The 27,670-nt window shown below is 42.1% G+C and overlaps 2 protein-coding genes across 2 annotated transcripts in view; one reads left to right on the top strand and one right to left on the bottom strand.

The window, feature by feature from the left end:
* Positions 1–17,734, bottom strand: part of CLSTN3 (calsyntenin 3) — a gene marked incomplete at its 5' end in the record, with an annotated part of 41,320 nt that extends 23,586 nt beyond the window's left edge. The window contains 5 exons of the mRNA XM_081317950.1: positions 3,950–4,099; positions 4,560–4,768; positions 5,603–5,798; positions 12,188–12,310; positions 17,650–17,734. Coding sequence (XP_081174076.1) covers positions 3,950–4,099; positions 4,560–4,768; positions 5,603–5,798; positions 12,188–12,310; positions 17,650–17,734 — 763 coding nt within the window. The remainder of the gene's footprint in view (positions 1–3,949; positions 4,100–4,559; positions 4,769–5,602; positions 5,799–12,187; positions 12,311–17,649) is intronic.
* Positions 17,735–19,799: 2,065 nt separating this feature from the next.
* On the top strand, positions 19,800–27,462 carry RBP5 (retinol binding protein 5). The gene is made up of 4 exons (XM_081315595.1): positions 19,800–20,571; positions 21,633–21,811; positions 24,101–24,202; positions 26,914–27,462. Exons 1-4 carry the CDS (start codon positions 20,499–20,501, stop codon positions 26,965–26,967), a joined length of 408 nt encoding a protein of 135 aa, XP_081171721.1. The 5' UTR covers positions 19,800–20,498; the 3' UTR covers positions 26,968–27,462.
* Positions 27,463–27,670: the final 208 nt, after the last annotated feature.

The raw sequence follows: 27,670 nt of genomic DNA, 5'->3' as shown, positions 1-27,670 counted from the left end.
TTAATTTCACTCTGACATATTGATTTATGACCACATTTGGGACAAGAATTTCCACTGCTAAATGATGTGATTGCAAAGCATGACTGCATTGCTTGACGATGGCAATCCCTGCAGACCTGGTTGCTGTCTTTAACTGAATCCCATGGTAGTTAGGCAAGGCAACTTCCTGCTGACTTCTCTTAACCAAAGACAGTGGGAAGCTGGCAGGAAATCACAGGCCGGCAGGTAGCTAAGTGCTTGCTGCTGGGTTGTGCAGGAAATGAGGGGCTGTGTGGGGTGTGCAAAAGGTGCTGCAGAGGTCAGGGAGGGTATGTTTCTTGGCAATGCACAAGAAACATCAAGTGGGTCAAGAGCATGTGAGATGGTGTGTTGGGGAAGGTGCACAAGTGTGCACGGGATAGTGTGCAGCAGTGGGTGTGAGGCACCAAACACTTTGAGGAAGGTGCGTGGGAATGCACCAAAGGTGCCATGTGAATCAGGAAAGGTGCATGAGTGTGTATGGAATGGTGTGCAGGGGTACACATGATGCGCCCCACAGGTTGGAGAGGGTATATGAGAAGGCACCACAGGCAGGTTGCACAGGTAGGAGAAAATACACTTTTGTCTTTTTGCAATCTTCCCTGCCCACTTCCCCATTTATGACATGGCCACGGGGATGCTAGGATAACTGTAACCCTCAGGATCACTCAAAACCAGTGGTGGGATTCAGCCAATTCACACCACATTGGCAGAACCGGTAGCTAACTTTTTGTTGCCCAGGCCCAGAATGGACTTCCAGAAGCGGCATCCACACAGAGAACCGGTTGAAATTAATATTTGTAATTCCTTTGCTCAAAGATGGCCACCTTGAGGTCACCAGAATATCCTGGTGTTCTTTGAATGCCTTTTGCCATTCTGATGCCAGCATCAAGTTCCTTGGTTCTTTTTTTTAGTCTGGCCAGTTTATCCAACACAATGTGTGCCCAGAGCTGACACATTAAAGCACATGTCATATTAAAGAATGACACTGTGGGGAACATTATAAAGTTGTGTTATAGTTTGCCAGAATAGATTTTGGGAAAGAATTGGCATCTGAGTTAATTGCTATTGGTGTCAGAAAGAAATATTGGTTCTTGATAAGGGCAATATCTTTCTCCTGGGGCAGAGTGAAGAATTAATAGAATTTTTCTAGCTTCAGGTTTCTTCTTTTCAATGTCACTGGGAGATATAGTGAGGCATAAAAGCCTCTCTTTTTTACCAACTTCCCAAGACACATGGCTTTTCCTCACCTTTTGTTCTATCTCCATTTAACTTTCTTTTTGTTGACCTTTTTTAAAAAAAAATCTGAAATACTTCCTTTAATATGATTTGCTGGTGCTGTTCTATTTGAACTGTTCATATGCTGATAATTTCATTTGCTGGTGTTTTAAATGTTGCACTCTTAATTGACATGCTGTATTATTAAATGCTGTGTGAATCCTAGTGAGTAAGAGGTGAATAGAGCAACACTCTATCCATTATCTATTAACAGACCTTATTTTGTCGAGATCAGTGTATATAGCTGGTCTGAGGTGGACCAAGGGCTACTGTGAAGATGTACTGTAAGCATCAATATGAAATATAGGGTAGTTTCCATTAATGTTAAACAAGTCTCCTGCTGGAATGCAAACATTTATTTGTTTATTATCTATCAAAATTATATGACAGAGTGACTCTATGTGAACAATAAAACCAATAATTAAAACATTGTGCAAAAAACACTTAAAATAATTCATAGCCCTGTGTTGACCACCAAAGTCAAAACACTTCATCTCCCGGAATTTGATATGTTGGGAATAGCTCAGACTGGGAACAGCAGTTTTCCATAGTGGGATGCACGACCCCAAATCATATGCCTGAAAACCACAAGTATCATTTTGGAGTTCAAAAGAACAAGAATGAGATTCAACAAAGACAAGGTTTCAGGAAGTTGTAGGACAATATTTTGTTAATTTCTACCTATAACTAATTAAAACAGTTATTCACAGCAGACAAATAAATGTTCTGTTTTTAGAATGCAAGACTTACCTTGTTGCCTTGTACAGTAAACATAATCTTTTTAGAAACTTTTTTTAATGGGGATGGGATTGAATTAATAATAAAGATTTGTTAAATGAATGCATGGAATACATTTGACCAGACTACCCACATATAGAACTTTTACTTCAAGTGCTGATTCCAAATCCAGAAATTTTAATTTAATCCTTTCTTAAAATGTTTCATAAGATGCTGGAGCAAACTGTTGGTATCACAAAAGGTCAGCAAATAGTTAATTCCTTAATTTATTTTTATAGGTAGTTCTCACTTAACACTGATAGTTGAGACTAGAATGTCCACTGGTAAGAAATCCAGGCAGTCCCTGATGCCATTGTTAAGTGAGGGTTGCAGATTGTTAAGTGAGGAGCTCCTTGTGACTTCCTGCCAGCTTCCAACAAGCAAAGTCAATGGGGAAGCCGATAGGAAATTGCAAGTTTCAGGCACCTTGCAAGCGGGAAGGAGGGCAGGTAAGTGACTGCTGCAGTGTGACATGAGTACAACCAAGTGTGTGTGTAGAGAGATAACTGCTGCTTGTTGCAAGAGGGTTTACTGGTATCTGCTGCAGCGCTGGGTGAGTGTAGCTGGGTAGGTGTATGCTAAGACTGTGTGTGGGGTCTTGCTGTAGGTTGGTGCATGCTGCAAAGTACAAGAAATTAGCCAGGGTCCTCAGGAGAAAAAGTGATGAGAGCCAGAGCCACATACAGGAGCAACTTATGACATCGCCTGCAGGTTTTCCTGTTGAGTTTATTTTGGATGCAAAACCATGGTTAAGTGCAAACCAGTTGCCAAGTTCCTGAACCATGATCACATGACTGTGGGGTGATGCTGGAAGAGCTGAACTTCAAGAACCGGTCGTAAGTAACATTTGTTTAGCAAAATTGTATTGTAGAATGATTACTAAACTAGGGGTCATTAGCTGTATGGTATTTTTACTGTCAATATGCAAAGTGGTACTTTCAAAACAAGTTAACTAGATTTTGATACTGTGTATTTTGGTAGACAGATGTTTTCTACTCAATCTTATATATCAAAATATTTTAGGCAGCCACTGAGATACAACAGCCCTACTAAGGACACCCAAAATCTTTTTAGTACTTGTTATTAAGTTTTTTTTAAAGAAAACCACAAATCAAATAATTTTTAAATGCATGTTCTGTGCAATTTAAATTTGAATAAATGTATTCCCTCCTGAAAACTCAAAACATATCCTTTCTTACAATCCTTTTATACCTCTCTCCTGAATAAAACAAAGGGGAAATTCATATTATTAAACAAGTGGACAAGAACTGAATTAAGAATGAAATCAAGCTGCCCCACTATTTAAAATATCTATGGCTTCATCATCAGTAACCCCAAACACGATATGATTAGTTTGCTAGAATGGACTTTGTTTCAAAAATATTTATACCATAAACAGAATTAAGATTGAAAAATATGGTCAATTTATTGGTTGGATTACTCAGTTAATGAATTAATTATAGTTTTTAATTGATTAAAAATAGTGGGATATGATTCAGGAAACAGATTTAAAAGTATTAAAAAAGAATGGTAAAAATGTCAATTGCTTTTATAACATAGTTCATTATCTAAACATTTACACACACACACACACACACACACAGAGAGAGAGAGAGAGAGAGAGAGAGAGAGAGAGAGAGAGAGAGAGAGAGAAATGTATGTATGCATCTATCCACACAATCTTATATAAATCCATATACTGTATTATGTATGATAATGCATGCCCGCATGTTTGTTTATAAAAAAACCTGACAGTGCACAGCGAATAATCACTTCTAAGTAAAGGAAGAAAAATTATGGCAAAGGATTCAAATGACAGTAGATGGAATCAAAGGGTAAACAGGTCGTGTATATGTCTCTGAAAACAGCTTCATACCTTGCCAGCTAGGTTTACAGGTGGGCTTCACCTGAATTTCAACCTCAGCATCATCAGAGGCTCGTTTCTTGCCACAGTCATATGCTGTCACTGTGAACTTATACAGGCGCTCTCCACTGTACTGCAGTTTCTCTGTGTTCTCAATATTCCCTGGTAGAAACAGTACAACCCCAACATTAGCGGACCAAAGAACACCACAGGAAGGCAAAAGAGAAAAAGGAAAAGGCAGATAAAGGAGAAAAAAAGCAAGAACCATTTAAAAGAGCATACATGAAAAGAAATTTCATGTTGAAAGCAAAACAAAAGACTGTTCTTTTAAGTCATATATATGTGTGAGTGAGTGGATTTAGTCTGTGGAAGTGGAGAGAGAGAGAGAGAGAGAGAGAGAGAGAGAGAGAGAACAGCATTATATTTGCTTTCCATTTTTAAAAAAACTCACAAAGATCTAAAACTTTAATTTCCACTTTTAAGGAGGGGGGGGGGAAATCCCAAGCAACTCTGACATTCATGAGTGTTTATGCTTTACATAGGCTTGTTCCACAGCTGTGCCTAAAACTGCTTTCCAACATCTGGATCAATTCAACCTCCAGAAAGTAATTCAGTTTCTCACCGTCATTGTCAATCAGGAAGGGCACATTAGGAGTCAAGATCTCATAGTAGCAGATCTGGCTGTACTGAGGGGAGCAGTCACCATCAATAGCTTCTACCCGCAGGATGCGATCGTAGAGTTTCCCTTCCGTCACGGCCACACGATAAAGCTTATCCACAAAGACTGGAGCAAACTCATTGACATCGTTCACCCGCACGTGCACTGTGGCCCTGGGTGGAGGAAGGGGGAGTAGTAAGCAACTAGATTCAAAGACCCTTTCTTAAAGGAGAAAAATGCTAGGCTATAGCAGTTCCTCCACCTACCCGTGTACTACTAGTGTGCGTTGTCCCAAAGGTGTTTTTCAAAAGGCAACTGGAGTGAAACTGAAGAACTGAGAACTGAAAAAAGCTTCTTGGATGAGAAGCAAAACATCTTCAAGGCAGGAAAAAAACCCCAAGAAAGTCCAGTTGCCTTTGGAAAAGCACTTGTGGGACAACCATGATCTGGATTATTGAGAATCTCCATAGCCATTTTTTTGAGAAGACAGCTTTTAGGCCTTCCCTTCCCATCAAGAGACTTACTCTTCCAGCAAGGTTTACATTTTTCATGCAATGCTTTGAAGGTAGTCAAACTTAGGGAGAAATAGTCTTAGAGTGAACTTTTCAAGAAGAAAATCATGAGCATAGGAGGAGTTAAGCCCTTCTTTAACAGCTAGCATCCATTTTCATTTGCAGGCCTTCCATTGCCATATTGAAATGACAGCGGAAGACATGGGCAAGACCTTCGCTTAAATGATAAGCAATTCTTCATAAGCTTTGAACTGTCTTGAGAGAAGCATTTTAAATTAAACACTAGCTTCTACTGATATACACATTATGTTATGTCAGCTAATGTGATCAATAGGAAGAAATCACAGATTTAAATGCAAGAGGCTCTTAAACATCTCACTGCAAGCCAAGAAGCAATTCTACCTACTTCCTGAATGTAGACCACACTAGTACACTCCAAGAGACTTAGCAGGTTCAAAGGGAAATCACGACAGCACTGAATCCAATATGTCTTACTTGTGGGACTTCTTGGTGTTGGCACCATCAGGACCCTCACCACAGTCATAGGCCTGGATGGTGAAAGTATGTTCTTTATGAGCTTCACAATCCACTGGCTCTTTTGCCCGGATCAACCCCTCGCCTGTGGCTTTGTCAAGGATCACTGCTTCAAAAGGCACTCCTGCCCCATGAATTCGGAATCCACAGATCTCACCTAGTGTCCCAAAAGCAAATAATAAAAAAAGAAGAAGAAATGAGATATTAAGAAAAAAGGAAACATAGGAATGAAATGTTATCTTTTAATTCTCTTCTATCCTTCTCTCCTCTACCCTTTTCATTAGCATGAAATAAACAACCTTCTCAAATAGAAAAACTGGATGATATTAAAATTAGTAAAGGAAAAGGCTGGAAGTTCAATCCATACATAAGTGTATTCCTTTGAAACATTATTATGCCCAAGTCCCATTAAAACTTGGCAAGATTTTGAGTACTTCCAGGTTATTTCAGCAGCGTAAGTGCTAGGAAACTTCTTAGTAGACTGCTTGACCTAGTGGAGAAGCACAATTAGGCTTTGGCTGATTTGCTTTTTTTTCCATTCAGCAATTCAGTACACTGCAAGTGTTGAAAGGAGCTAATAGTGTCTTCTGACATTGGAAAGTTTTAATAACACAGAAGTACAATTAACAAGAGGCACCCTTACTGGGACCTGGGAATTGCCTCCTTCTGTAGTTGTTATTCAGTACCATTTCCTGGGAAGCCCATTCATCTGAAGCTAATCAGTATTGATTCCTTTCTGATTGAGAATGGACAGCTAATTCAATCACTATATCTAGATCCATGGGAGGAGAAGACAATGACCTAGATCTAGTTCACAAATCACTCTAGGACAAGACTTTTCCAACTCCGCAGCTGGCAACATCCATCAATATTAAATGAATTTGAGCAATCTCCTATCCAGACAAAGCAGGAATGAATAATTTGCTAGGGTAAGCAAGATTGGTTTAAGCCCCCTCTAAATCACTGGGAATCCCCTGCTACCCCATAACCCACAATTTGAGATGCCCTGCATTAAGATTATCTGATATAGGACTTCCAGTTATGCATCGTGGTGTGATGGGCTCTTCCATGTTCGATTCTGCCCCGCTGGGGACCCTAAAAAGGGTTGAAAGTTGCCCTGGAGAGGCAACGAAGAAGGAGGGGGATCCTCGTCGATTGCAGACGGGTGGCAGCCCTTCTGAGAAGCCCTCCAAACTGGTGGGGGAAAGACTGGTTACATTCGTGTGGCCAGTCAGAAGCTGCTGACAACCAAAGATAAGCACTAACTAGCAATTTTTGAGCAATGTGGATGGAACTGGGTGAGACTTTATCCTCTTTTTATGATCTTAATACTACTTTCCTGGAAAAAAGAATGCCCAAAGCAAAGAATCCTCCCCCATGAGAGAGAGAAGGGAAATTTTTGCCCCGCTCCCTCAGGAAAGAAAAGCAGAAAATTAATTGCTTTGGGGGAAAATAGAGTAAACTACAAGATCAATTTGGAATTAATACAGATATATATAGCTTTGAAATTTGGGGACTAAAAGTACCTTTGAGACTTTTTTTTTAGAAAAGATATTTGAAAGTCTGTAAAATAGACTTGGATTTGGAATGCTGGAAGACGGTGTCAATGACATCTAGTGGCAAATCACGGCAATACAATTGGAAACTTTCACTTTTGCAGACTGCAGTTGGGGAAAGGGGGGAAAAAACCTCTTGGGCTGCTTACCTGTGTTGGGGACCCTATTGGACTATAAAGACTACATACAAAAATAAAATGGGTGTTCCATACTTAGCCTCAAATGAGGAAAAAACCATCTTTAGCACTTGTCTCCAAAGCCCCCAGCTTGATAAACCAACAAGAAAATGTTAATGAATCTCAGAAAGAAATTCTTTCTATGTTGAAATCAATCCAAGAGACAATTGTTTTATTTCATGATGAGACTAAAAATAATGCAAATGAGATAAAAGAACAATTTTCTAACCTAAATTTACTAATCCAGACAATGACTACAAAGAAGGAACTAGTAACCCAGAAAACAGAAGGAAAATTAGAAAAAAATGGATCCAAAGATGGAGGACCTAAAGGAAGGAATTAACAGACAGATACAGACAAATGAAAAATTGGAAGATGCAGTGATAACACTGGAAATGGAAAAGATATCTACTTGTCAAGATCTCAGAACACATTTGAGGATAAGGAAGAAGAGCTGATTGAATGGATGAAAAAGTTGTTAGGATAAATGCTGAAAATTGACAAACAAGAAATGAAAAGAAAAACTGAAGGAGAAGGATGGAGGCTGTTTAATGAACATAAATGGCTTTGAGCATTCTTCCAAAAATACTTCCATCAAATTCTCTTCCTCATTCCAAACAATATATACAAAAACAGAGGAAGAATTACTTGATGATTCAAATGCACTGCCTTGAAAAGTTATTTGGCAAAGGAAGAAAGACTGAAGAAAATAGGGGTTTTGACCTATTAGTTGGGATATTATACTAAGATGTTTGAATATAATTAAGAAAATAGATAACTGTTAGAAATAAAAGTATTATAATTAGAAGGATAGGATTTGTAACTAGAATATTATACTTTATTATGAGATGGGAAATATGAAAAATCTAAAAGGGTTTGAATAAGGGAAGCTTTTGGTTATCCAAATATAATTTACTATGAGAAAATTATAAGCGATAGAGATATTCTGAACATTGATGGGAAATTAAAATTTTAAAAAAGTGGGAAAAATGGGATATTGATTGAACAAATGGATTTTAAGTGCAAATGCAACTGAGAGATGTTTTGGCTAGAAAAGATATTATAAACTGACACTATTGATATTATGTACAATACCAGAAAAATGTGATGAAGATGTCTATACTTAATTGTATGCATATTAACAGTAACAAAAATTGTATTTGCCCAGTGTGGAAAAATGCATACCACCAGAAAAAGAGAGGATCAAGGAAGCACTGGATGGTGTAGTATTGGAACTAGACTGAGAAAGTTAATATGTACCACTGAATTACCTATGGACCCAGACAACACATTGTTTATTAAGTACACATAATTGTAAAATTAAAAAAAATAATAAAATATTTATATATAAAAAAGACTGTCTGATATGGTATAGGTTCTCCTGCTTGAGCAGGGGGCTGGACTAGAAGACCTCCAAGGTCCCTTCCAGCTCTATTCTATTCTATTCTATTCTATTCATAAAACATGGTTTGATTCAAGAGAGGGAGAGAGGGAGAGAGAGAGAGAGAGAGAGAGAGAGAGAGAGAGAGAGAGAGAGAGAGAGAGGTGGGGAAACTGCACTTTCACACACACACACACATATACAGTATATATATATACACACACACACATACATATATACATACATATATACACATATACATATATATATATATATATATACAATATATATACATACATACATATATATACATACATACATACATACATACATACATATACACACACACACACACACACACACACACACACGTAGGTCTTGGTCTATTTGGGTCTTTTCCCATGTAGGATTGGCGACGTTTCAACGAGGTCCCATTTGTCATCTTCAGGCTGGTGTCTTTGGTTTTGTGCTTGTGCGAGCGAAGCACGAAACCGAAGACGCCAGCCTGAAGATGACGTGTGGGACGTTGAAACATCGGCAAGACACCCTCAATCCTACACGGGAAAAGACGCCAAGACCTACATACTGTACCTATACCCGTGAAAATCTACGAATACACACACACACATTTCTCTTACAAGATCAACATTAGTCACTGTTGTTTATGGCTCAGTAATGGAAATATGTGGGAAACCCAACTAGAGAAACACATCTTGTAATCAGAATTAAAGAATGGATATATACAATAATTTCAAATGCTCAGTCCAAATTTGGTTGGGGTCCTCTCTTTGTGTGGGGCCTGAAGAAATGATCCCCCTGCCCTTCACAAAAGCAATTTAATGAAATTCACTGGTTCTTTGTTCATTTCTGGTCCCAGTTTGAGAAGTTTGCCTAAATTTATACAAGATTTAACATCACTGGTGCTTCAGTGTCTAGAGCACTTTTTTTTTCCATTTGTTCCATTCTTTACTCTAAGGCAGAATTTCCCAACCTTGGCAATTTCCAGACATGTGGATTTCAGCTGTAGCTGTTGCTGGCTCTTGGTGGTAATTTAAGCCTAGCACCTGTTGCTATTCTGGTATCAAAGATGATTTTATTCCCTCAAGTCTTTTTCATATATTAATTGCCTATTGCAATAGAGGGGCATTTTTATTTATTTTTTCAGTGTATTTCTGACTTTTCTCTCCCTTCAACAGTAATCTCTATTATGTTTTACTGTTGCATCTTAATTACTTTTCTTTTTAAAAGTATGCTGCGCTAAGTATGCTTTGGAACCTGTTTAAAGGTTTCCTGTTTTACGCACTTCCTAAAAGAAAAGAAATAAAACATGTGGTGAGGCAGATGCTCCATGCTGCTCTCTTTTATGTGGAGCTATTTCCTACATAAATGGGCCTCTGGCACATCATGCCTCCCAACACAATTTATAAAGCCTGTCGAATAGTGTTAATTGGAAAGCACTATTCAAGCATTCAGAAAAGGAGAATATACTCGCTACAAACATTCCCAATCAGCTCTGCCTCAGAACATCTCTGTATTCAACACAACTATCTGCAGGGAAAATGCCTTTATGTTTGAATGTACTGTGTTCGTTTCCATTTGAGCAACAACCCTGATAATACAGGCCTTTTGCTTGTGTAGAGAGCAGAATGTTTACAGTTGCACATGAACAGCTTCTGCAAACATCCATGCTGTATGTCCTATGTGGCGAACGTCATTCAAAAGGACAACGAGCTTAGGATTCAGAGATAGCACTCACATACAGAACAGGCTTCTTTGACAAATGTGCGAACGCAGCGGTAGTCCGGAGAGGGAAATGAGTTTGCTGCCACCATATTTCCTATATGTCAGAAGCTTCGCTCTTTTTATCAACCCCTGACTTGATCAGGAACAGTTTTATGTATCCATTAGGGTACGTCACTAAGATGTAATATTTGAAGACGGTTTATATTATGGAAAGTACTATAGCTTAGACTATACACTGGAACATTTCAATGTTAAAACTGTAGCTTTGGATCTGCAATATTATGTGAAATCTCCATGGAACATCACAAAATACAGCTCCTAAGGCAAGTCACATTGTCAGAGATTTCTACAGCTGAGAAGTCTAATGACTTCAAGGATTTTTTCATTCCTCGCTGCCAGGCAATTTCACTAATCCATCTTAGTCCATCATATTTATTGATTCTGCTCTGCGAATTTAATTATATAATTCCACAAATTATCTTGAACTGCAGTTTTCTTGAGCTTCCTAGGAAAAGAATTAGTCATTTTTGGCAGGAAATGCAGACAACTCTGTTGACATGTTTTAGAGGAACAGTAGCAGAATTGTCATGGGTTTGGAGGACCAGTGTGCAATCTTTGTTACATGGGGAAAAAAAGATAGGAAATACTCTGTTAGTATACATGCTTTATTAATGCTGAGACGCTGCTGACAATGGTTTTCGGAGGGCCAAGTCAACTTAAGCCATCCACGGAACATGAGATGCTGAAACCTTGAGAGGTAATGTCCCCATAAACACAAAGGCTTAGCTGTCCTTTGAACCAATACCTTGTGCTGAATTATTACCCTTGTTCCTTATGTATCGTTGATTTCTTATATTTGTACAGATTTACTCTCTATCTGCCTCATACAGAACAAGCTACCAAAGGATATATTTCTAGATGGAGACTATTCTTTCTTAAATAACTGGGTTAATTAGGTGTTAGCTTTGGTTTCTAAGAAAACAGATTACAGTAGTGATGCAAAAAGACTGAAAGATTACAAATGAAAAATAACATTTAGTGTTGCCATGCTATACTTGAGGCAGGACAACTGCTAAATAAATAAAAGGATGTCTGAGCTGGGTCAAAAAACTGGGAACTTAGTCTAAAGGAAAAGAAATTGAGTCTTTGGTCCATATCTTCAAATTTAACTCCTTCTCCCAAAGCCCTAACAAGGGAGAGGAGGGAATGGTAGTAAAAAAAAGGTTAAAATGTTGAGACCTGGTAGACTTCAGGTCACAATGACCATGGCTAATTCCCAAATTGGGATGTTAATCTGGATCAGGCTTCCTTACAGCTATTCTTTAGTAAGAAACACACACACACACACACACACACACAGAGAGAGAGAGAGAGAGAGAGAGAGAGAGAGAGAGAGAGAGAGAGAGAGAGAGAGAGAGAGAGAGAGAGATAATTCGTTATTTAGTCACATTGTATTTGACCCTTCCTTATGGAACTTTAGTAACTGATTTCACACAAGCTTCATCATAGCATTTCTGTTTGGCTTCGACTTGGTGCATGGACCCATACATTCAGGTTTGTAGACTATGGTTTAGGTTTTGGTGCAGGGCATTGGAACAGGTGCTTTCACAAGCCACAATTAAACTCTGGCTGTGTCTGTACTTGAATGCAGCTAATGAAAAACCGATGAGCTCTCCTGCCAGTCACATACCTGCATAGCGCAAGGGTGCATCCTTGTCCAGAGCGAAGAGTGGAGGGTTCAGTAGGACCGTGTTGTCATTCTCCATGACAATGCCTTGATACTCAGCTTCAATCCAAGGCTTGTGCTTGTTGGCTAAGAGCATTGGGAGTGCAAAAAGGATGATAAACAACACAAAAATCAATATCCTCTGAGTTCCCATCCAATGACATTTATAATGCCTCTCATTATACCTCACTGACAACAGTGAATCCTCTTAATTATTTTCTCAAGTTGCATTTCATTCTGCCCCAGACTGAGCAGAGGAAACACTTGAAAAACCCATACAATCCTACCCTCTCCAATAACCTTAGTAATAATTAAGGCTGCAAATTGTGCATGGTTCATTCAGGGAATGTGTGTGTGGGGCCAATATTCAGTAAGAACTATTGCAGCATAACTGTTCTGGCAGTCCTCAACTTACAACAGCTCATTTAGTGACCATTCGAAGTTACGATGGCACTGAAAAAAGAGACTTATGACCATTTTTCACACTTACGACTATTGTACCATCCCCATGGTCACATAATCAAAATGCTTGGCAACTGACATATTTATGATGATTAAGTGACCCTCTGTAACCCTCTGACGAGCAAAGTCAGTGGGAAAGCCAGATTCACTTAATAGAAATAGCACTTAGACTTACGTACCGCTTCATAGTGCTTTACAGCCCTCTCTAAGCAGTTTATAGAGTCAGCCTATTGCCCCCAACAATCTGGATCCTCATTTTACCAACCTCGGAGGGATGGAAGGCTGAGTCAACTTTGAGCTGCTCAAAATCGAACTCCTGGAGTGAGCAGTGAGTTAGCCTGCAGTACTGCATTCTAACTACTGCGCCAACACATGGTGATCCACTTAATTGTGGCAAGAAAGGTCATAAAATGGGCAAAATGAGGCAAAATCACTTAGCAAATGTCTCACTTAGCAACAGCAATTTTGGGCTCAGTTGTGGTTGTAAGTCAAGGACTACTAGTAGTTAGATGGGGGACTCAGAACGGGAGATCCTACTAGTCAAATTGGATCAATGGTCCAAGTTCTGTGCCATACTTTCCAAGCCTATCATCTATCAGCAGAGGCTGGAGCAAATCAAGGAAAGATTTCCCCCCCCCCCTCCTAATAGAAGCTCAAATGCCCCTCAGTGACAATGAGCCTCTCTGGAAAGTACCCCAGTGTTTGTGCTGACATTTAAGCTAATTCACAGGGTCTGGGTGAGTTTAAATGGAGAAGCAGGTCACACCATGCCACCCTGAGCCCCCGTGGAAAGGATTAGAAAAATGTATCATAATCCAGCCCAGAAAGGAGTGGTACATCCTGGTTACATCCTAAATCCTGCTGGTTTCCACTTGCCAGAGCAGAAAATATGGGGGTATTTACCAAGGCTTTTCAGCTCAGAGAATTGTTATAGATTGGAACAATGTCAATAGCAGATTTTCACTTGCAGAACTCTGAGTAGGTAGGGCCCCCCCCATCTGGCAGGGAATCAAGAGAAGTATCAAGGGATTAGGAAGGTATTTTAATTCCTTAACGTGTTGCTTAAAGGGACATACATTATTTTACAACAGCAGCTTTCTCTTTTATTGTAGCTTGAGGTTTTTTTTATAAAGGACATTACGGCTAAAAAGCAAAGAAACTGCCTAGGAATTAGCTGATGATTTTATATGGCTGTCACCATGTCAGATTCTTTAAAAACGTATTTAATAATATTTTATAGAGAAAATATTCAACATTATTCAGAATCGAGATAATTTGAAAAATATCACTGCATTTTCTTTGGTTTCTTAGGGACACACACTCAGACACATGTATACTTTCTGTCCAAATAGATTTTTAAAGTATAATTCAAAAGGCTAAAATCAACATAATAAGATTAGTATTAATGCCTAGGTAGTAATCACAATACTCAGTGTATTTCTACACATGATAAATCTTGTAAGTTAAATCTTTTCTGTTTGGTGAATATTTAGAAATACGTACATTTAAATTCAGGGTTCAGATAAGAACAAATACCTGAGGGAGATCAAATTAGAAGGTAGCTTAAAACATCACAATTTGCTCTGACATAATAACTCTAAAAAGAGAGCTTTTGACAGACACCTTTAATGAATGAAGGCAAATATTTGTGTGTCCCAGGATAATGTTGCAGGATTCAGTCTGGGTCGGTCACCAGGAGAGAATTTCCCTGAGGATGGGCTCCGGCACAAGTCCAAAAGCTCGGAAGACTCTGGCCCAGGCTGGATCCTGCAGACACATTTATCACCCGCATTTAAAAAATTCCACCAGGATATGCACATTTCCTGCTGATCATATTCATCACAAAAAAAGCCCTTTGCTCTCCAAGAATAAATCATCTGAATTTCCATAGTAGGGGTCACAACAGAGAGATATGAAGGCAGAAGAAATAAAAGAGGAAATGAAGTTACTTATATTTAGTTTTCTTTCATCATGACAAAATTATCTTAAGGTTTCAAGCCAAAAGCAGGTTTCCAACATTCCCATCTAAGAGGACCCTATTTCCATGGCTCAGGTATCTTCACTTCTGCCCTCTCTCTATTCTTCCACAGTCCTTGTGTCTCCTGCTCTCTCCTGGCATATGCCATTTTCCTTCTGGCCTCACTTCATGGCCTGAAATGCTAATCTTGTTGGCTGGAGCCACTCCAGGCTCTACAGTGAGGCAGCAGCCAGCAAGAGGCTCCGAAAAATGTCACAAGCCCAGAAATAGCAAATTAATCTTCATCTCACAACCTCCAGGGCAGGGAAAATGGAAGATGGAGATGAGAGAGAAGGGGAGAAATCGTTATAAATTAACACTCCTCCTCACTAACCCATCCCTAGTAAACTGGGTCTCTTGAATTAGATCACGGTGTCCTAGTTACAACCCCCATCTCTCCACATGAAATCCTCCAGATAGAATTGTGTTCCATTCATTCATGACTGAGCAATCCTATGACTACTTTAGGGGCGTTCGGAATTTAAGGACATTTTTCCATATGAGATTATTCGGAACTTTAGACAAAGCATCAGCCTGTGCAGCAGAACCCCATCTCTGAGGGTCACGAATGTCAGTGGCAAATCAAACAGCTCCATGAGAATATTTCATGTGACATCATTAGAACTGACCCTGTAATGTGAGCAAACCATCTCAGAAAAAGGACTTAAAGAGGTCAAAGTGGAGGCAGACATGTTGCGCACAGCAGTCATCTGCTTTAAGTAAGACCATGGAGGGTTTATATGGTTAATCTTCCTGGCAGGCTGGTCAGTGTTTAGCATGAAGGAAATGCCATTTGGTTTTTCCAGCTCAAGTACTTTGACGTATCTCATAGTACTCTGTGCCAGTTCCAAGATTATTTGCTGCTCTTTTATCCTTGGTAATTTCTTGAAGGGTTATTTAGCAAGAAAGCAGATTCTTGCATGAGAAGTAAAGCCAAAGTTTACTTTGTGATAGCATGTGTTTGGAATCAACGCTGTGGACCAGCAAGAACCATGTAGTCAAAATGAAAATCTCTCACAGGACACAGAGAAATAACATGTAACATGTTGTAGTATTAACTTCAAGATAAGAGCCATGGCTACTAGCTCCAGTGGCTTTCGAACTGGCTTAGGCAAATCCATTCCTCTCAGTGACAATTAGCGCTAAACAGCAAAGAGAAGGCCTAGGAGGACAATGATGGAGACAAAGAACAGGCACAAAACATCGTCTTCAGGTTCTGCCTGTTAGTCTCCAGAGGCTTCCAGTTAGCCAGTTTCAAAAGCGGTTGTGGGACTAGGTGGTTTAATTTAGCCAGGAAGTTCTTTTGAAGCACTTACGTTCACCCGATAGTATAGCTGAATTGAAAAGGTGCCTAGAAAGGGCTTCAGTTAGAGAAAATCTAAAGCACCGGTATATCTTTGCAGCCAACCAAGACTGGAAGAGTGGAAAATAAGATAAATCAGAACGGGAGAGGTTTAAAAAATGCTACACTGCAGCGCAGAATCTGAAGCTTCGGGCTTATGGCGTATGAAAAGGCAGAAGGATGTAAACTGGGGTATTCATCTCGCCAGATTGTTTTCAGAGCTGCCATATTTAAACAAATAAACGATCCAGCCCAAGTTGCATTCTAGTTCACTCCTCTCGCAAGTACAGTGTGTCTCTAAGCTGGTATCTAACGCATATCACCTGCCGGCTCTTCGGTACCCTTGTAGCACAAAGCTCTGGTCCTTGGCCCTCGCTTCAAGCATGGAAAAGGGGGATGATTGCCATGTAAGGACAATGAGCTGGTGAAGGGAGAAGAAAACCTCTGCCGTTCCTACCACCAGCCACCTGAAGAGCCCTGGTTTGATGATTTCTCAAAGGATATTTTAGCAAGGAACACAAGGCCAAGTCACCCCTCAGTGGCTACGTGCATTTAGAACTGAGCACCAGGGAGAGAAACTCCACTCTACTGTATCTGCAGAACCAACAAGCGCACTGAATCCTAATGCTGCTGCATTGCCCTCCCCCCCTCCCCATGCCAATATTTAAGGAAGAAAGCCAGCCACGGTAATAGAAATCAAATGCTTTTTCACACTCCATCTCCTTCCTTCGCTGCAAGATGACTCAATCTCCCCCAAATCTGCAGGACCTAGCTTCAGCCCCTTCCTTTCGCTTCCCCGCAAGGCTATTTCTCAACAACTCTTGCTCTTGTGTGAAGACCTGCAAGCCTTGATCAACCTACCCATCTCTCTCGTTTTCAGGCGCACAGATATGTCCTGCACAGATATGTCCTGCGTTCGTGTTCAGAATACTGAAGCTTCTGTAGAGTAGCAGCCCCCTGTTCAGCAGTTCGCCCATTTATAAATGCGTTAATGGTTTCCCTCTCCTTTGCTTGAAATTAGTAGATTTTGCAATAATGAACTAGACGGACTGACAAACCAAGTAAGACCCTAAGGCTGCAAGGAAGGGAAGATGGCAACTAGCCTAGAAACAGAGGAGGTAGCAAAAGCAGCTTCATCACGTTTTGATCCTAAGAGACTGGAATACAGAAGGAGACCTGGGAATTGCTGGGCGTGTGATAAATGACAGGCGGAAAATGAACGTAGGGGAGAGATAAACAGGAGATGTAGAGGTGGGTTGGTGTGCCATCCGAGGAAACAAAGCAGGAAAGGGGGGGGGGAAGGGATCTGGCGCTACAGAAGGAAGCAGGTGAGAAGATCCAGCGGAGCAAAAGAGCAAAAGCAGAGAAGCCGCGGCTGGCCCCAGGAAGGCGGACAGCCCCACGTTTAGCTCCAAGCCCTATTTCTCCACCCGCTCTCAGCATTCCCGGGGAATGGATGGGATGGATTAGAAGGCAGGAGAAGAGCTGCGCTCCAGCTTTGACCAGATGGGAGAGGCACGGAGGGCGCTCAAAGAGCTTCCCAGCCACACACCCAGCCCAGCCCAGCCCTCTCCTTGGGGAGTCCGGGCGCCTCGACTCGCTCACCTTTGTTACCGAGGGCGCAGGAGACGACGAGGAGGAGGAGGAGGAGGAGGCGAGGGGCGGAGGCGAGGGGCATCCCCCAGCCCATTTTAGAAAAGCCTCGCAAATGCCGCTTCGTGGCCGGGAGAGGCTTGGTCTCGCTCGCCGAAGGAGAGTGCCTTGACTGCTGTCGCTACGAGCTGCTCCCACCCAGACCCAGGGCTCGGCTGTCGAGGCACTGCTCGGGACGGGGCGCCAGCTGGAGCTCCCGGACGCCTCCTTTCTCGGGTCCGGCCCAGCCTCTGTACTGCAGCATGATGTCAGCAGCGCCCGACGCTGATTGATGGGCCCTCGCAGCCAATACGAGGGGCGCCCCAGCCAGGTGCTGCAGGAGAGGGAGGGGACCGGGACTTAGGGGTAGGGGTGGGGGCGTGGGAAGGCCAGAAGGGAGGGAGGGTTTCCATTTGCTGGGGGAGGGGGGACGAGGGCGGGGCACGTGCATGCACGCGAGCGCCCTGCCGCGTGCAGGCAGATAGAACAAGGAACTTTAGAGGGGCTTGCAGTTGGACATGAGGGGTCTTTCTCCCTCCGCTTCCCCATCCCCGTTTTCCCCTCTGATTTGCTAGCAGGGAACTGGAAGAGTCAGGGAAAAGAAATGCACGCCCAGTTCGCGCACCACAAGTTGAAATCCAAAGGATGCTGCTGGAAGGGAGATCTCTCTTCCCCCCCCCCCCCCGCGATCTACTCTAGGTTGGGCTGGCCACAGAAGCATCTCTCTTAAACTGGTTTAGGATCAGACAGTGGCGTGAGAAAGTTCGCGGTAAGGCTTCCAGGTGTCCGCAGCTGTTTTGCTACGATGGGGAGTACGGAGCAAATGTTGGTTCACGCATGAATGTTTCCAGGCTGACAGCTTACCGTGTGGTGTTGGCAGATGAAAGGGTAATAGCCCTCTTCCCCACCCCCACCCCCGTGAAATAAACCTTCCTGTCTGTGATCTTTCTCACACAAACTCCCATTTGCAGTCTATGTTCCCTTCAACTGGTAAACCAGATGCGTGTATCAGTGCGTAGACCAGACTTCAGTTGGCTTTGGAGGCGAGCCAGTCACTCAGAGGCAGAGTAATTTCCCCACAGCCACGTACAAGCTGGGATGACTGGAAGGGAGATTGAAATCTGACTGTGAATAATTCGCAGAACTATTGTCTGCGGTAAGTTGCATCCCTCTGATTCATTCACACATAAATACCTCAACCGATGTGCATATGCATGTGTAAATCAGCCTGAAGAAGGTGCAAATTTTGCTGGAGGGGGGTTTGCTTTCTTGGGCAACCCAAGATAGCTGTGATTTGACCATGAGCAGAACAGTTTTCTCTCGGCTGTAAATTCAATACACAGAGTTGAGCCACTCTCTCTTTTCACCTTCACTCCCCCGCAGAGATACCAACGGCTGCCTTTACTAGAGTGCAGGGCATTTTTTGTCATAGAACGCTCAGAACGGACTTCCGGCACCTTTTTTGGATGGAACCTTGTAGGGTAGGCAAGGCGGGTTGTATGACATGTGTGAGTTCCGGCACCTTTTTCTTTTACAAAAAAAGCACTGCTAGAGTGTATTGAGGTTACCCTATAAATGCACGTGATATCTTATAACGATTTTAAAATGCAATCTATACATTTGAGAGAGGTAAAGTCAGCCATGGAACCCAGTTTCAGAATTCTTTCCAAAAACGATGAAGAAATGCTCTGGTTTACTCCGGTTTGGGAAGGAGCAGAGTGCTTCTCCCTCTTCAGGACAACTTCTCCCCCCCAGCCATCCAGAAGTAGCCACAAAGATTTGCGGAGCTTCTGGGGACAGCCTCACCTACCATATCACTCCTAGAAAACTGGGAAGCCATTTTGATGTTGGCAGTGACCAAGCCTGGGTAGAGAGGTTATCTCAAGTGAGCAACATCTTCTCCTCAGGCCTGTCATTAAACTCTATGGCTGTGTCTTCACAATGTGCAGATGACCCATTGGATTCAAATCAGAGATGACTGAATTGGTGGGATCACATAGCACAGTGAACTATGGCTAACTGCACAGACGGGGTTGCTCAACAGCATGAATGCGAACAAATAGGTGCCCTTAGGCAGACAATTATTTGGAAAGAGGAAGTGAGCAGGAGGCAACAGTGGTAACTGCTGTCACTCTATATGGGATTATTGAAATAGTTAGAAATTTCTGCCTGCTGATCTAGAGTAGTCTTCCAGTTAAGCTTAGCGGCTGGTGACTTCATGGAAACCTCAAGGCAGTTTTCTTGGGAAGAGCACGGAAGCAGTTTTTGACCTTGACCTGGATGCCTTGACCGGGATGTTGTTCAACGTACCCTTCTCACATAGCTTTGGGATTTACAAGTGGTCCCCTGTCCACGTAGGAACCAGCCTGTACCCTGATTAACTTGCGCTTTGATAAAAAAAAGAGTGGAGCGATTGGCGATTTGCAAAGGTCGTCGTATTTCTGGTTTTTATTTTTATTTTTATTTTTCGTCGGGATAATAATCGGGAGAAAAGGAGAAGGAGAAAATTGAAAAGAAAAGGCTCCTCTCGCGGCTTCCCCCGCCCACGCGGACTGGAGCGGAGTGACTCTTAGGGCGGCGGGACTCGACACTCCCGCCGCGCTACATAAAAGGCCGACGGACGGACGGGCGGGGAAAGAAGTCGAAGCGGCGGACTCAGCAACGCGCCGGCTGCGGGCTCTCTTCGGCTGTATCAGCTGCCGCCTCTTTTCTCCCCGTCCTTCCTTCCTTCCTTTCCTTCCTTTCTTCCTTCTTTCCTTTTTGCGAGCCTTCCTCCCGCTGCCCGTTCTCTTCCCGTGCCTTCGTCCTCCTCTTGCGCTGCGATGCCTCCCAATCTCAGCGGCTACTACCGCTTCGTGTCTCAGGACAATATGGAGAATTACCTCCGTGCCTTGGGTAAGCAAAGCCTTCCTCTCTCTCTCTTTGTTTTGTTTCTTCCCTCTCCCGCCAAATCGCTCCCCTTCAGTTGGCGATGTTGGTGAGGAATGCTGGTGGGACTGGTTGGCGCCCAGAGCGCTTTTTCAGCTCCACATGATTGGTTTAGACTAGAGTAACTGTACCAACTCTCGGGTGTCAGTAATCTGGGCAGAGTTAAACTCCAGGATCTCTCTTTACTCCTAAAAAGTTATGATGATCTGGTCTTCCTAGGAGTTTTCTTGGTGGCACCAAGTTAGTCCGCCTTGCCCGATTTCAGAACAGCTAAACGGAGATGCTCCTGGCCAGAACTTGGGTGGCAAAGCCCCAGGGAGCGGCAGAACTGATCTTAGACAGAATACAGGGAAGTGAAATGCCTTGGCAAACCACTTCCATTTTATCAAGAAACTTACTGGGATGAGTTTACATCATCACCAGGAGCAGTGCCTGATTCATGGAAATCTTCCCCTTCCCCAGCAATTTATAATCAATATCAATTTATGTTCTGAACCCATTGTGCTCACTGTGATCCTCAAGGAACACAGCACTTTCAAATGCAACCTGGCAGCTGTATCATGCGGTAGATGGGAGAGAGAAATCTGCCTGGAGGCCTCCAAATTAATTCCTGGCAGAAGTGAGATTTAAATGGGGATTTCCTGATTTGTAGCTCAGGCATTTAGTCAGTGCTTTTTTTTTTAGGGCAGCTTGGTGAGAAAACATGGTTGTTTAAACAATTGGGTTAAAAGAATGGTTTGTCTTTGATTCATACTGGTATGTGTGTCTTTTATTACATGTGCTGCCTTGAATTGGTGGGGGGAGGAAGGGAAGAGATAAGTTAAACTAAGAGAGTTGCATTCTTGTTTCCATCTTCCTTTATTACTTGGCCAAAATGAGGAAGAACTGAGGTAACGCATACAGGGGAAAATGGATAGCAAGGACCTGGTTTCATGCATTGTTACTTGTTACTTATTCCCACTGCCTTTGGGGTTCATAGACAGCATCCTTCATTTATTTAACTTTTGTTCTTGTAATCTCCTGGTTAGATATCAATGTGGCCCTGAGGAAGCTGGTTTGTCTCCTGAAGCCAGACAAGGAGATCATTCATACTGGTGACCATATGACTATTCGCACCTTAACTTCTCTGCGAAACTATGTCATGGACTTTGACCTTGGGGTTGAGTTTGAAGAGGATTTGGGGCCAGTAGATGGACGCAAGTGCCAGGTAAGAGACAAAGGCTTTGGTGAAATGCAAGGAGAAATTGGGTCAGTGCCTTTCTGTAAGAAAGAGCTTCCCTGTGGAAGAAACACATTGTTAACATTCAGATTCTTCATCCAGAATTGAACGGGATCAACAAAGTTCTTCAGAAGCTGATTTCCTGCCAATTTCCAAGCAAGCAAGAGGGAGTTAATTCACACATTAATTCAGTCTTATTTATACAACTAACCCAATTTTATGAGTAGTCAGCTTACACCAGGACTTTTAAAACTATTCTTATGAACAGTCTCTGTGCTGGTTGCAGAATTTCCTGTTCCCAAGACCTTTAAATCTCTCATGATAAACTGCTCACATGATGAAATAATTTGGACAGGTTTTTAATGCAAGCTAGAGCTTATCCATTATGTAAAATAAGCTCCATTTTAGCTGGCAAAAATTGTGATTGGTGGTAAAATGCATGTTGTAACAGACACTTTAATAATGTCCCTTTCTTTCTGCAATACCAGGCAAGCACCAAAGAGGAAATGTATTAAAATCTTGATAACTCTGGATTGAATTCAGACTAGTAGTTTGAGTAGTTTTAGAGGTAGAGCCAGGAACACCACTACAGCTTAAGGAATGCTTTAATTTATTTTGTGAATAAATCATTCATTTTCATAAATGAAATCATTTTCATAAATGAAAGACAGATACACTATTCATCAGCTAAGCCAACCTAGCCATCTTTAAGATGTATGGCATTACAGTTCCCATCATTCTCAGCCAGTTTGCATAGGCTAAGCATACTGTATTGCCTTAAGAAAACTTTCTTGAAAGGAAGTTACAATGCAAGGGAAAGGACAATGAAAAACCCCTAGATATATTTTAGGGTTTAAATAAAATGTGTCAAGTATTTAAAGTGCCTAGAATTATTATGAGAATCTTCAACAACTCTGGAAGTTAGCCAGTATTTCTTCAGATTGCTGACGGAGTTCAGAGAAAATGAATGGCTGAACTAAGAAATAAAATTTGAATTTTAAAAATGATTAACCCATATATGTGACTTTGAACCTTGGAAAGGTTAGCAGTGAGTATTGTTAGCATGTCTACTATTTTCTGGCTAAGAGCTAAACTTCATACCCAGCTTTGGCTGTTTTCAAATCAAAAGAAAAAGTCACAGTTTTAGTGGGATAGGTCGCACGTCACCTGTAACCCACATTCAGCACATACCTCTCTTTCCATAGATCAGCCTTCCCCAGGCTAGGATCCCAGGGCCCAGAGTGTCTACAGTTTAATTGTATTGCTGTGCTGGCTCTGAGTGTCAAAAGTTGGCTCAGTGGGTTAGGATGCTGAGCTTGTCGATCAGAAGGTCGGTAGTTTGGCGGGTCGAATCCCAAGTGCCACATAACAGAGTGAGCACCTGTTACTCATCCCAGCTTCTGCCAACCTAGCAGTTTGAAAGCATGTAAAAATGCAAGTAGAAAAATAGGGACCACTACGGTGGGAAGGTAACAGCGTTCTGTGCGCCTTTGGTGTCTAGTCACGCCGGCCACATGACCATGGAGACGTCCTTGGACAAGCATTGGCTCTTCGGCTTTGAAACGGAGATGAGCACCGGCCCCTAGAGTTGGAAACGACTAGCACGCATGTGAGGGGGAAACTTTACCTTTACCTTTTTTACCTAAACCAAAGATTTTCACTGTAGCATGGATTTAGAGAGGGGCATTGCCTTTATTTTGTTTTGTTTTTCTTGGTTAAAGAATTGGGGGGGGATTAGAATCCCTATTTCAAAATAAAAACTTACGACTGAAGATGGAAGACAGTATTAAGACTTCTCTCCCCTCGTCTGGAACAATGGCTTTCTTTTGCATTATTATTTTTTTTGCCTAATTTTTTCTTAACACGCTCAGTTCAGGGGAAATCAGCACGCCCTGAGGGGGGGGGGAAATCACAAGAGTTATGAAGACAGATGTTTGGAAACTTAAATTCTGTCATGTGTAAGCTTTAGTCGTGAAGCAGAAAGGCAGTTTATTTGGGGTCTGCATCTATTGGGGTTTAGGCAGAATAGTCCTCATGGGGATTTGCACACATAAGACTTTTAGGCCTATCTTTATTCCCATTTCTGTCTGTAACAAAACAGTGCAGTTAACACTTTCTCTTGGTTCTCCTGGATGGCTGCTTGAACAGGGCCTGCTTTACACTGAGCTGCTTTTATTTTACGGCATGTTCTGTCTTGTTTCCAGCAGAAGGCCCTTTCCTATTTTAAGTGATGTCATTGCCCCTTTCTCTTTTCTCTCCCCCACTCCCCGCTTTCAGACAACTGTTTCCTGGGATGGAGATCAACTGGTGTGTGAACAGAGAGGAGAGAAGCAGAACCGGGGCTGGAGGCACTGGCTAGAAGGGGATCAACTGCATCTGGTGAGGAGGAGGAGGGGAGGGGTCCCTAATCAATTATTTCTACTTCCGCTCCCATTTTCAAAAGCACAGAATGGGTCTTCTTCCCCACTTCCAGCTCAGAAAAACCAAGAGGTCAGCCAACTTCTGTGTGCTTCCTCGGGGAGGCAATGGCCTCTTGACAAAAACATCCTTCCCAAGAGTTCAAAAGTTCAGTCGGCTGAGCAAGGGAGCCACCCATTGTCTGCACTCTTTTTGGAAATTTGATCACGGCTCCTGGGGCATCAGGGAAGGAGCGGAAATCAAAGCAGAGTCAGAATTTTAGCCTTAGTGCTAGTAAACAACGTGTGAACTGCAGCTGCCCTCAGGTAAAGGGTTCCAATGGCAGCTGGGCAGAGATGGGCTTTACGCGCCTTTCTCAGCAGTGTCCTCTCTCTGCAGTTCATGGCTTTTCCCTCTAACACAGGCTGCTGGGTCAAGTATGTAGGGAATGCTGACATCTGGGCTGAATAAACACACTGAAAAGCTGGGAAGAAAAACTGAATTGTGATGATTGTGCAGAGAAAAAGTGGGTTCTGGTATATTCTGAGAGATAGCCCGGTCTTACTGAAAAGGGTGCCACAAATTTCCAGCCAAATATAAAATGCCTTGAAAGTCAGGGGTAATTTGATGAGACTGTGAGAAAACAGATTATTGGTTGTATAAGGTAAACATCCCTCTTCCCCAATCCCCCCAGCCAATAGCCAGTTTTAAGCATTCTGTACTTAAAAATGCTTAAGTAATGCTTTTTGCATTTTTAAAATAACACATTAATTTACAAGTGTAATTTACAATAATGCTAACTTAATTATGAGGCCACATCTTTAATAAGGAAATCTTAGGTTGATAATAAGAGCACTAAATAAGGCATTCTCTTCAGTCTCAGAATGGACTGAATTCCCCATCTACAATTCTTCAGTGTTCTTCAGCACTTTGGTACTCTCTAAAAGCTGGAAAGTTAGAAAAGATTAAATAAATCCAAGCGCAACCAATTGTTGACTTCCCCCAGAGAACAGTTAGGTGAAAATTCACTTGCACTTTTCAGCATGATAGGGGTTTCCCCAGCCAGCTGCTGGGGAATTCTGGGAGTAGAAGTCCACATGTCTTAAAGTTGCTAAGGCTGAGAAATACTGCTCCTCTAATGTTGCCATCTAAGAGTCTAAGTAATTTTAGTCTCTGAACTTCGTAGTTTTATGCCCCTTATCTATAGAGGAAAGCAAACTTGTGCAATAAGCCAGCTCTGGTAGGCATGGGCTTGCTCCAGAATCCTCCCCTGGTGGCATTCCTGATTGAAACAAGCTGTTCCTGCACTATAGTACAAATCCTTGGATCATACCTTCTGAAAGAAACAATAAAGTACTTAAGACCGTGATGGAGGGGGACAAATCCACCTCATAAGTTTTCCTTTGAAATTAAAGTGAATGGGCATGAATACGCTTACAGATTTTTTCTTTTCTTCAATGAATGTTGAGCTGCTCAACATCCTAGTGCAGGGGTAGGCAACCTCGGCTCTTTTATGACTCATGGACTTCAACTCCCAGAATTCCTGAGCCAGGAATTCTGGGAGTTGAAGTCCATGAGTCATAAAAGAGCCGAGGTTGCCTACCCCTGTCCTAGGGGATTGTCTCTCCTGCTGATGGTGGTGGAGGGGCAACAGGTTTGCCTTATCTAGTTGAATCAACTAGATTCGGTCAAGTAGCCACTTTCAAAGGCAAGCAGGGGCCCCAAGCAGGGTGGAAACTCAGCACAAGACACATACAACAGAAATGTCATTTGGTTGACTCTTTCCCCTTATCCCTGCTATCTTAGTTTAGGATAATTAGATTACTTTTGTTGATTTGAAAGCAGCCAGTTACTGAAAGTATCCACAACAAATCTTTTTGTAGGCCTTTGAAGTTTGCCTTGTATCATCCCCTTTCCCCAGTATGTCACACAACAGCCTTGTGCTTCAAAGTTGTTTTGTGAATGTGTCCATTTTACTTAATGTATCTATTTCGAGCAATACAAACAGTTTTTGTAAACTCTTTTTTTTCTGATGAAATGTAGCTTGGGACGTTGTTTTCAGCATTTCCCCTTAATATATGCATACAGAATTGTATACCTGGAAAACTGTGAATGAATGAAGAAGTGCATATATAAGGTTGTCACATAAGGGATGCGGTGGCTCAGTGGGTTAGGACGCTGAGCTTGTGGATCAGAAGGTCGGCAGTTTGGCGGGTCGAATCCCGAGTGCCGCGTAGCAGAGTGAGCGCCTGTTACTCGTCCCAGCTTCTGCCAACCTAGCAGTTCGAAAGCACGTAAAAATGCAAGTAGAAAAATAGGGACCACTACGGTGGGAAGGTAACAGCGTTCCGTGCGCCTTTGGCGTCTAGTCATGCCGGCCACATGACCACGGAGACGTCCTCGGACAAGCACTGGCTCTTCGGCTTTGAAACGGAGATGAGCACCAGCCCCTAGAGTCGGAAACGACTAGCACGCATGTGCGGGGGAACCTTTACCTTTACCTTATAGGTTTGGAAGGTGAAAGTAGAGATGTTCACACTGAAATTTCTGTTGTATTTCTATTGATGGCAATTGTTTTTGTGCCAGGTACAAATAAAAAAAAACCAACCTATTTGATGGCTGGCAGATGACAATTTTCTCTAGGGGATTCAGGCATAACCGTACTTCTTGCTTCTTGACCTTTTCTCTTCTAGCGCATGACAGCAGAGAATGAGGTTTGTGTCCAGGTTTTCCAGAAAGTGAAGTGACCTCAAACATCGTGCCTACCTGTGAGATGTGCCAACTTCCAGATGGACCTGATACTGGAGACCAAACTAGATGCAGAGCCAAGCAAACTATTCATATCTTTGCTTAACCTTTTTCATCTTTGGATTAAAACAATACAGATGACCAAAAGTGTGCATTTTCTATTGATAACTGAGACATATAAGCAATATGCTTTCAATAATCTTCCTGCTTTTCACATTAAGACGTCCATGCTTATCTATTTCTCTCTGAAGTGGCAGACTGTATTTTTATTGTGTCATTATAATTTGGAGTTGTTGGGGCCTCGTGCAGCTAATTATTTATCCAAACCCAAACGTCTTGCAATGTAGTTGAAGTTTGATCATCTTAAGAATATGGGTTCTCCTGACCATACAAAAAATTATCTTTGCATATATACTGTTACAGAGCCAGACTTAGTGCTGAGATAAGACAGCATCCCACATAAATGTGACCAGGTAAATGATAATGTCTTTACATTAAGAAAAAATTAGCAAGACAGCTTATGCTGGCAACCAAACTGTTCTGTAGGTGAGGAGGGCTTGTGAATAGGTTGCAGAAAGGAAAGGACTTTATTTTTGAATAGGCAAAATTGAGCACGTATTGGGGGAAAAAGGAAACTGGTACTTTAAGAAAGAGAAATCCTTTCAGAATAAGAGTTCCGCCATCCTAAGCAGGAGAAGGAAG

This window comes from Vipera berus (assembly GCF_964194415.1).
Source record: "Vipera berus genome assembly, chromosome: 2".
In the NCBI taxonomy this organism is placed as follows: domain Eukaryota; kingdom Metazoa; phylum Chordata; class Lepidosauria; order Squamata; family Viperidae; genus Vipera; species Vipera berus.
The sequence above is the reverse complement of the archived record's forward strand: the minus strand, read 5'-3'. Positions and strand labels throughout refer to the sequence as shown.

Coding starts and splice junctions, on each gene's coding strand:
- RBP5 (XM_081315595.1), top strand. CDS start 20,499: ATGCCTCCCAATCTCAGCGGCTACTACCGCTTCGTGTCTCAGGACAAT. Junction 20,572..21,632: donor GAATTACCTCCGTGCCTTGG/GTAAGCAAAGCC, acceptor TCTCCTGGTTAG/ATATCAATGTGGCCCTGAGG. Junction 21,812..24,100: donor TAGATGGACGCAAGTGCCAG/GTAAGAGACAAA, acceptor CCCCGCTTTCAG/ACAACTGTTTCCTGGGATGG.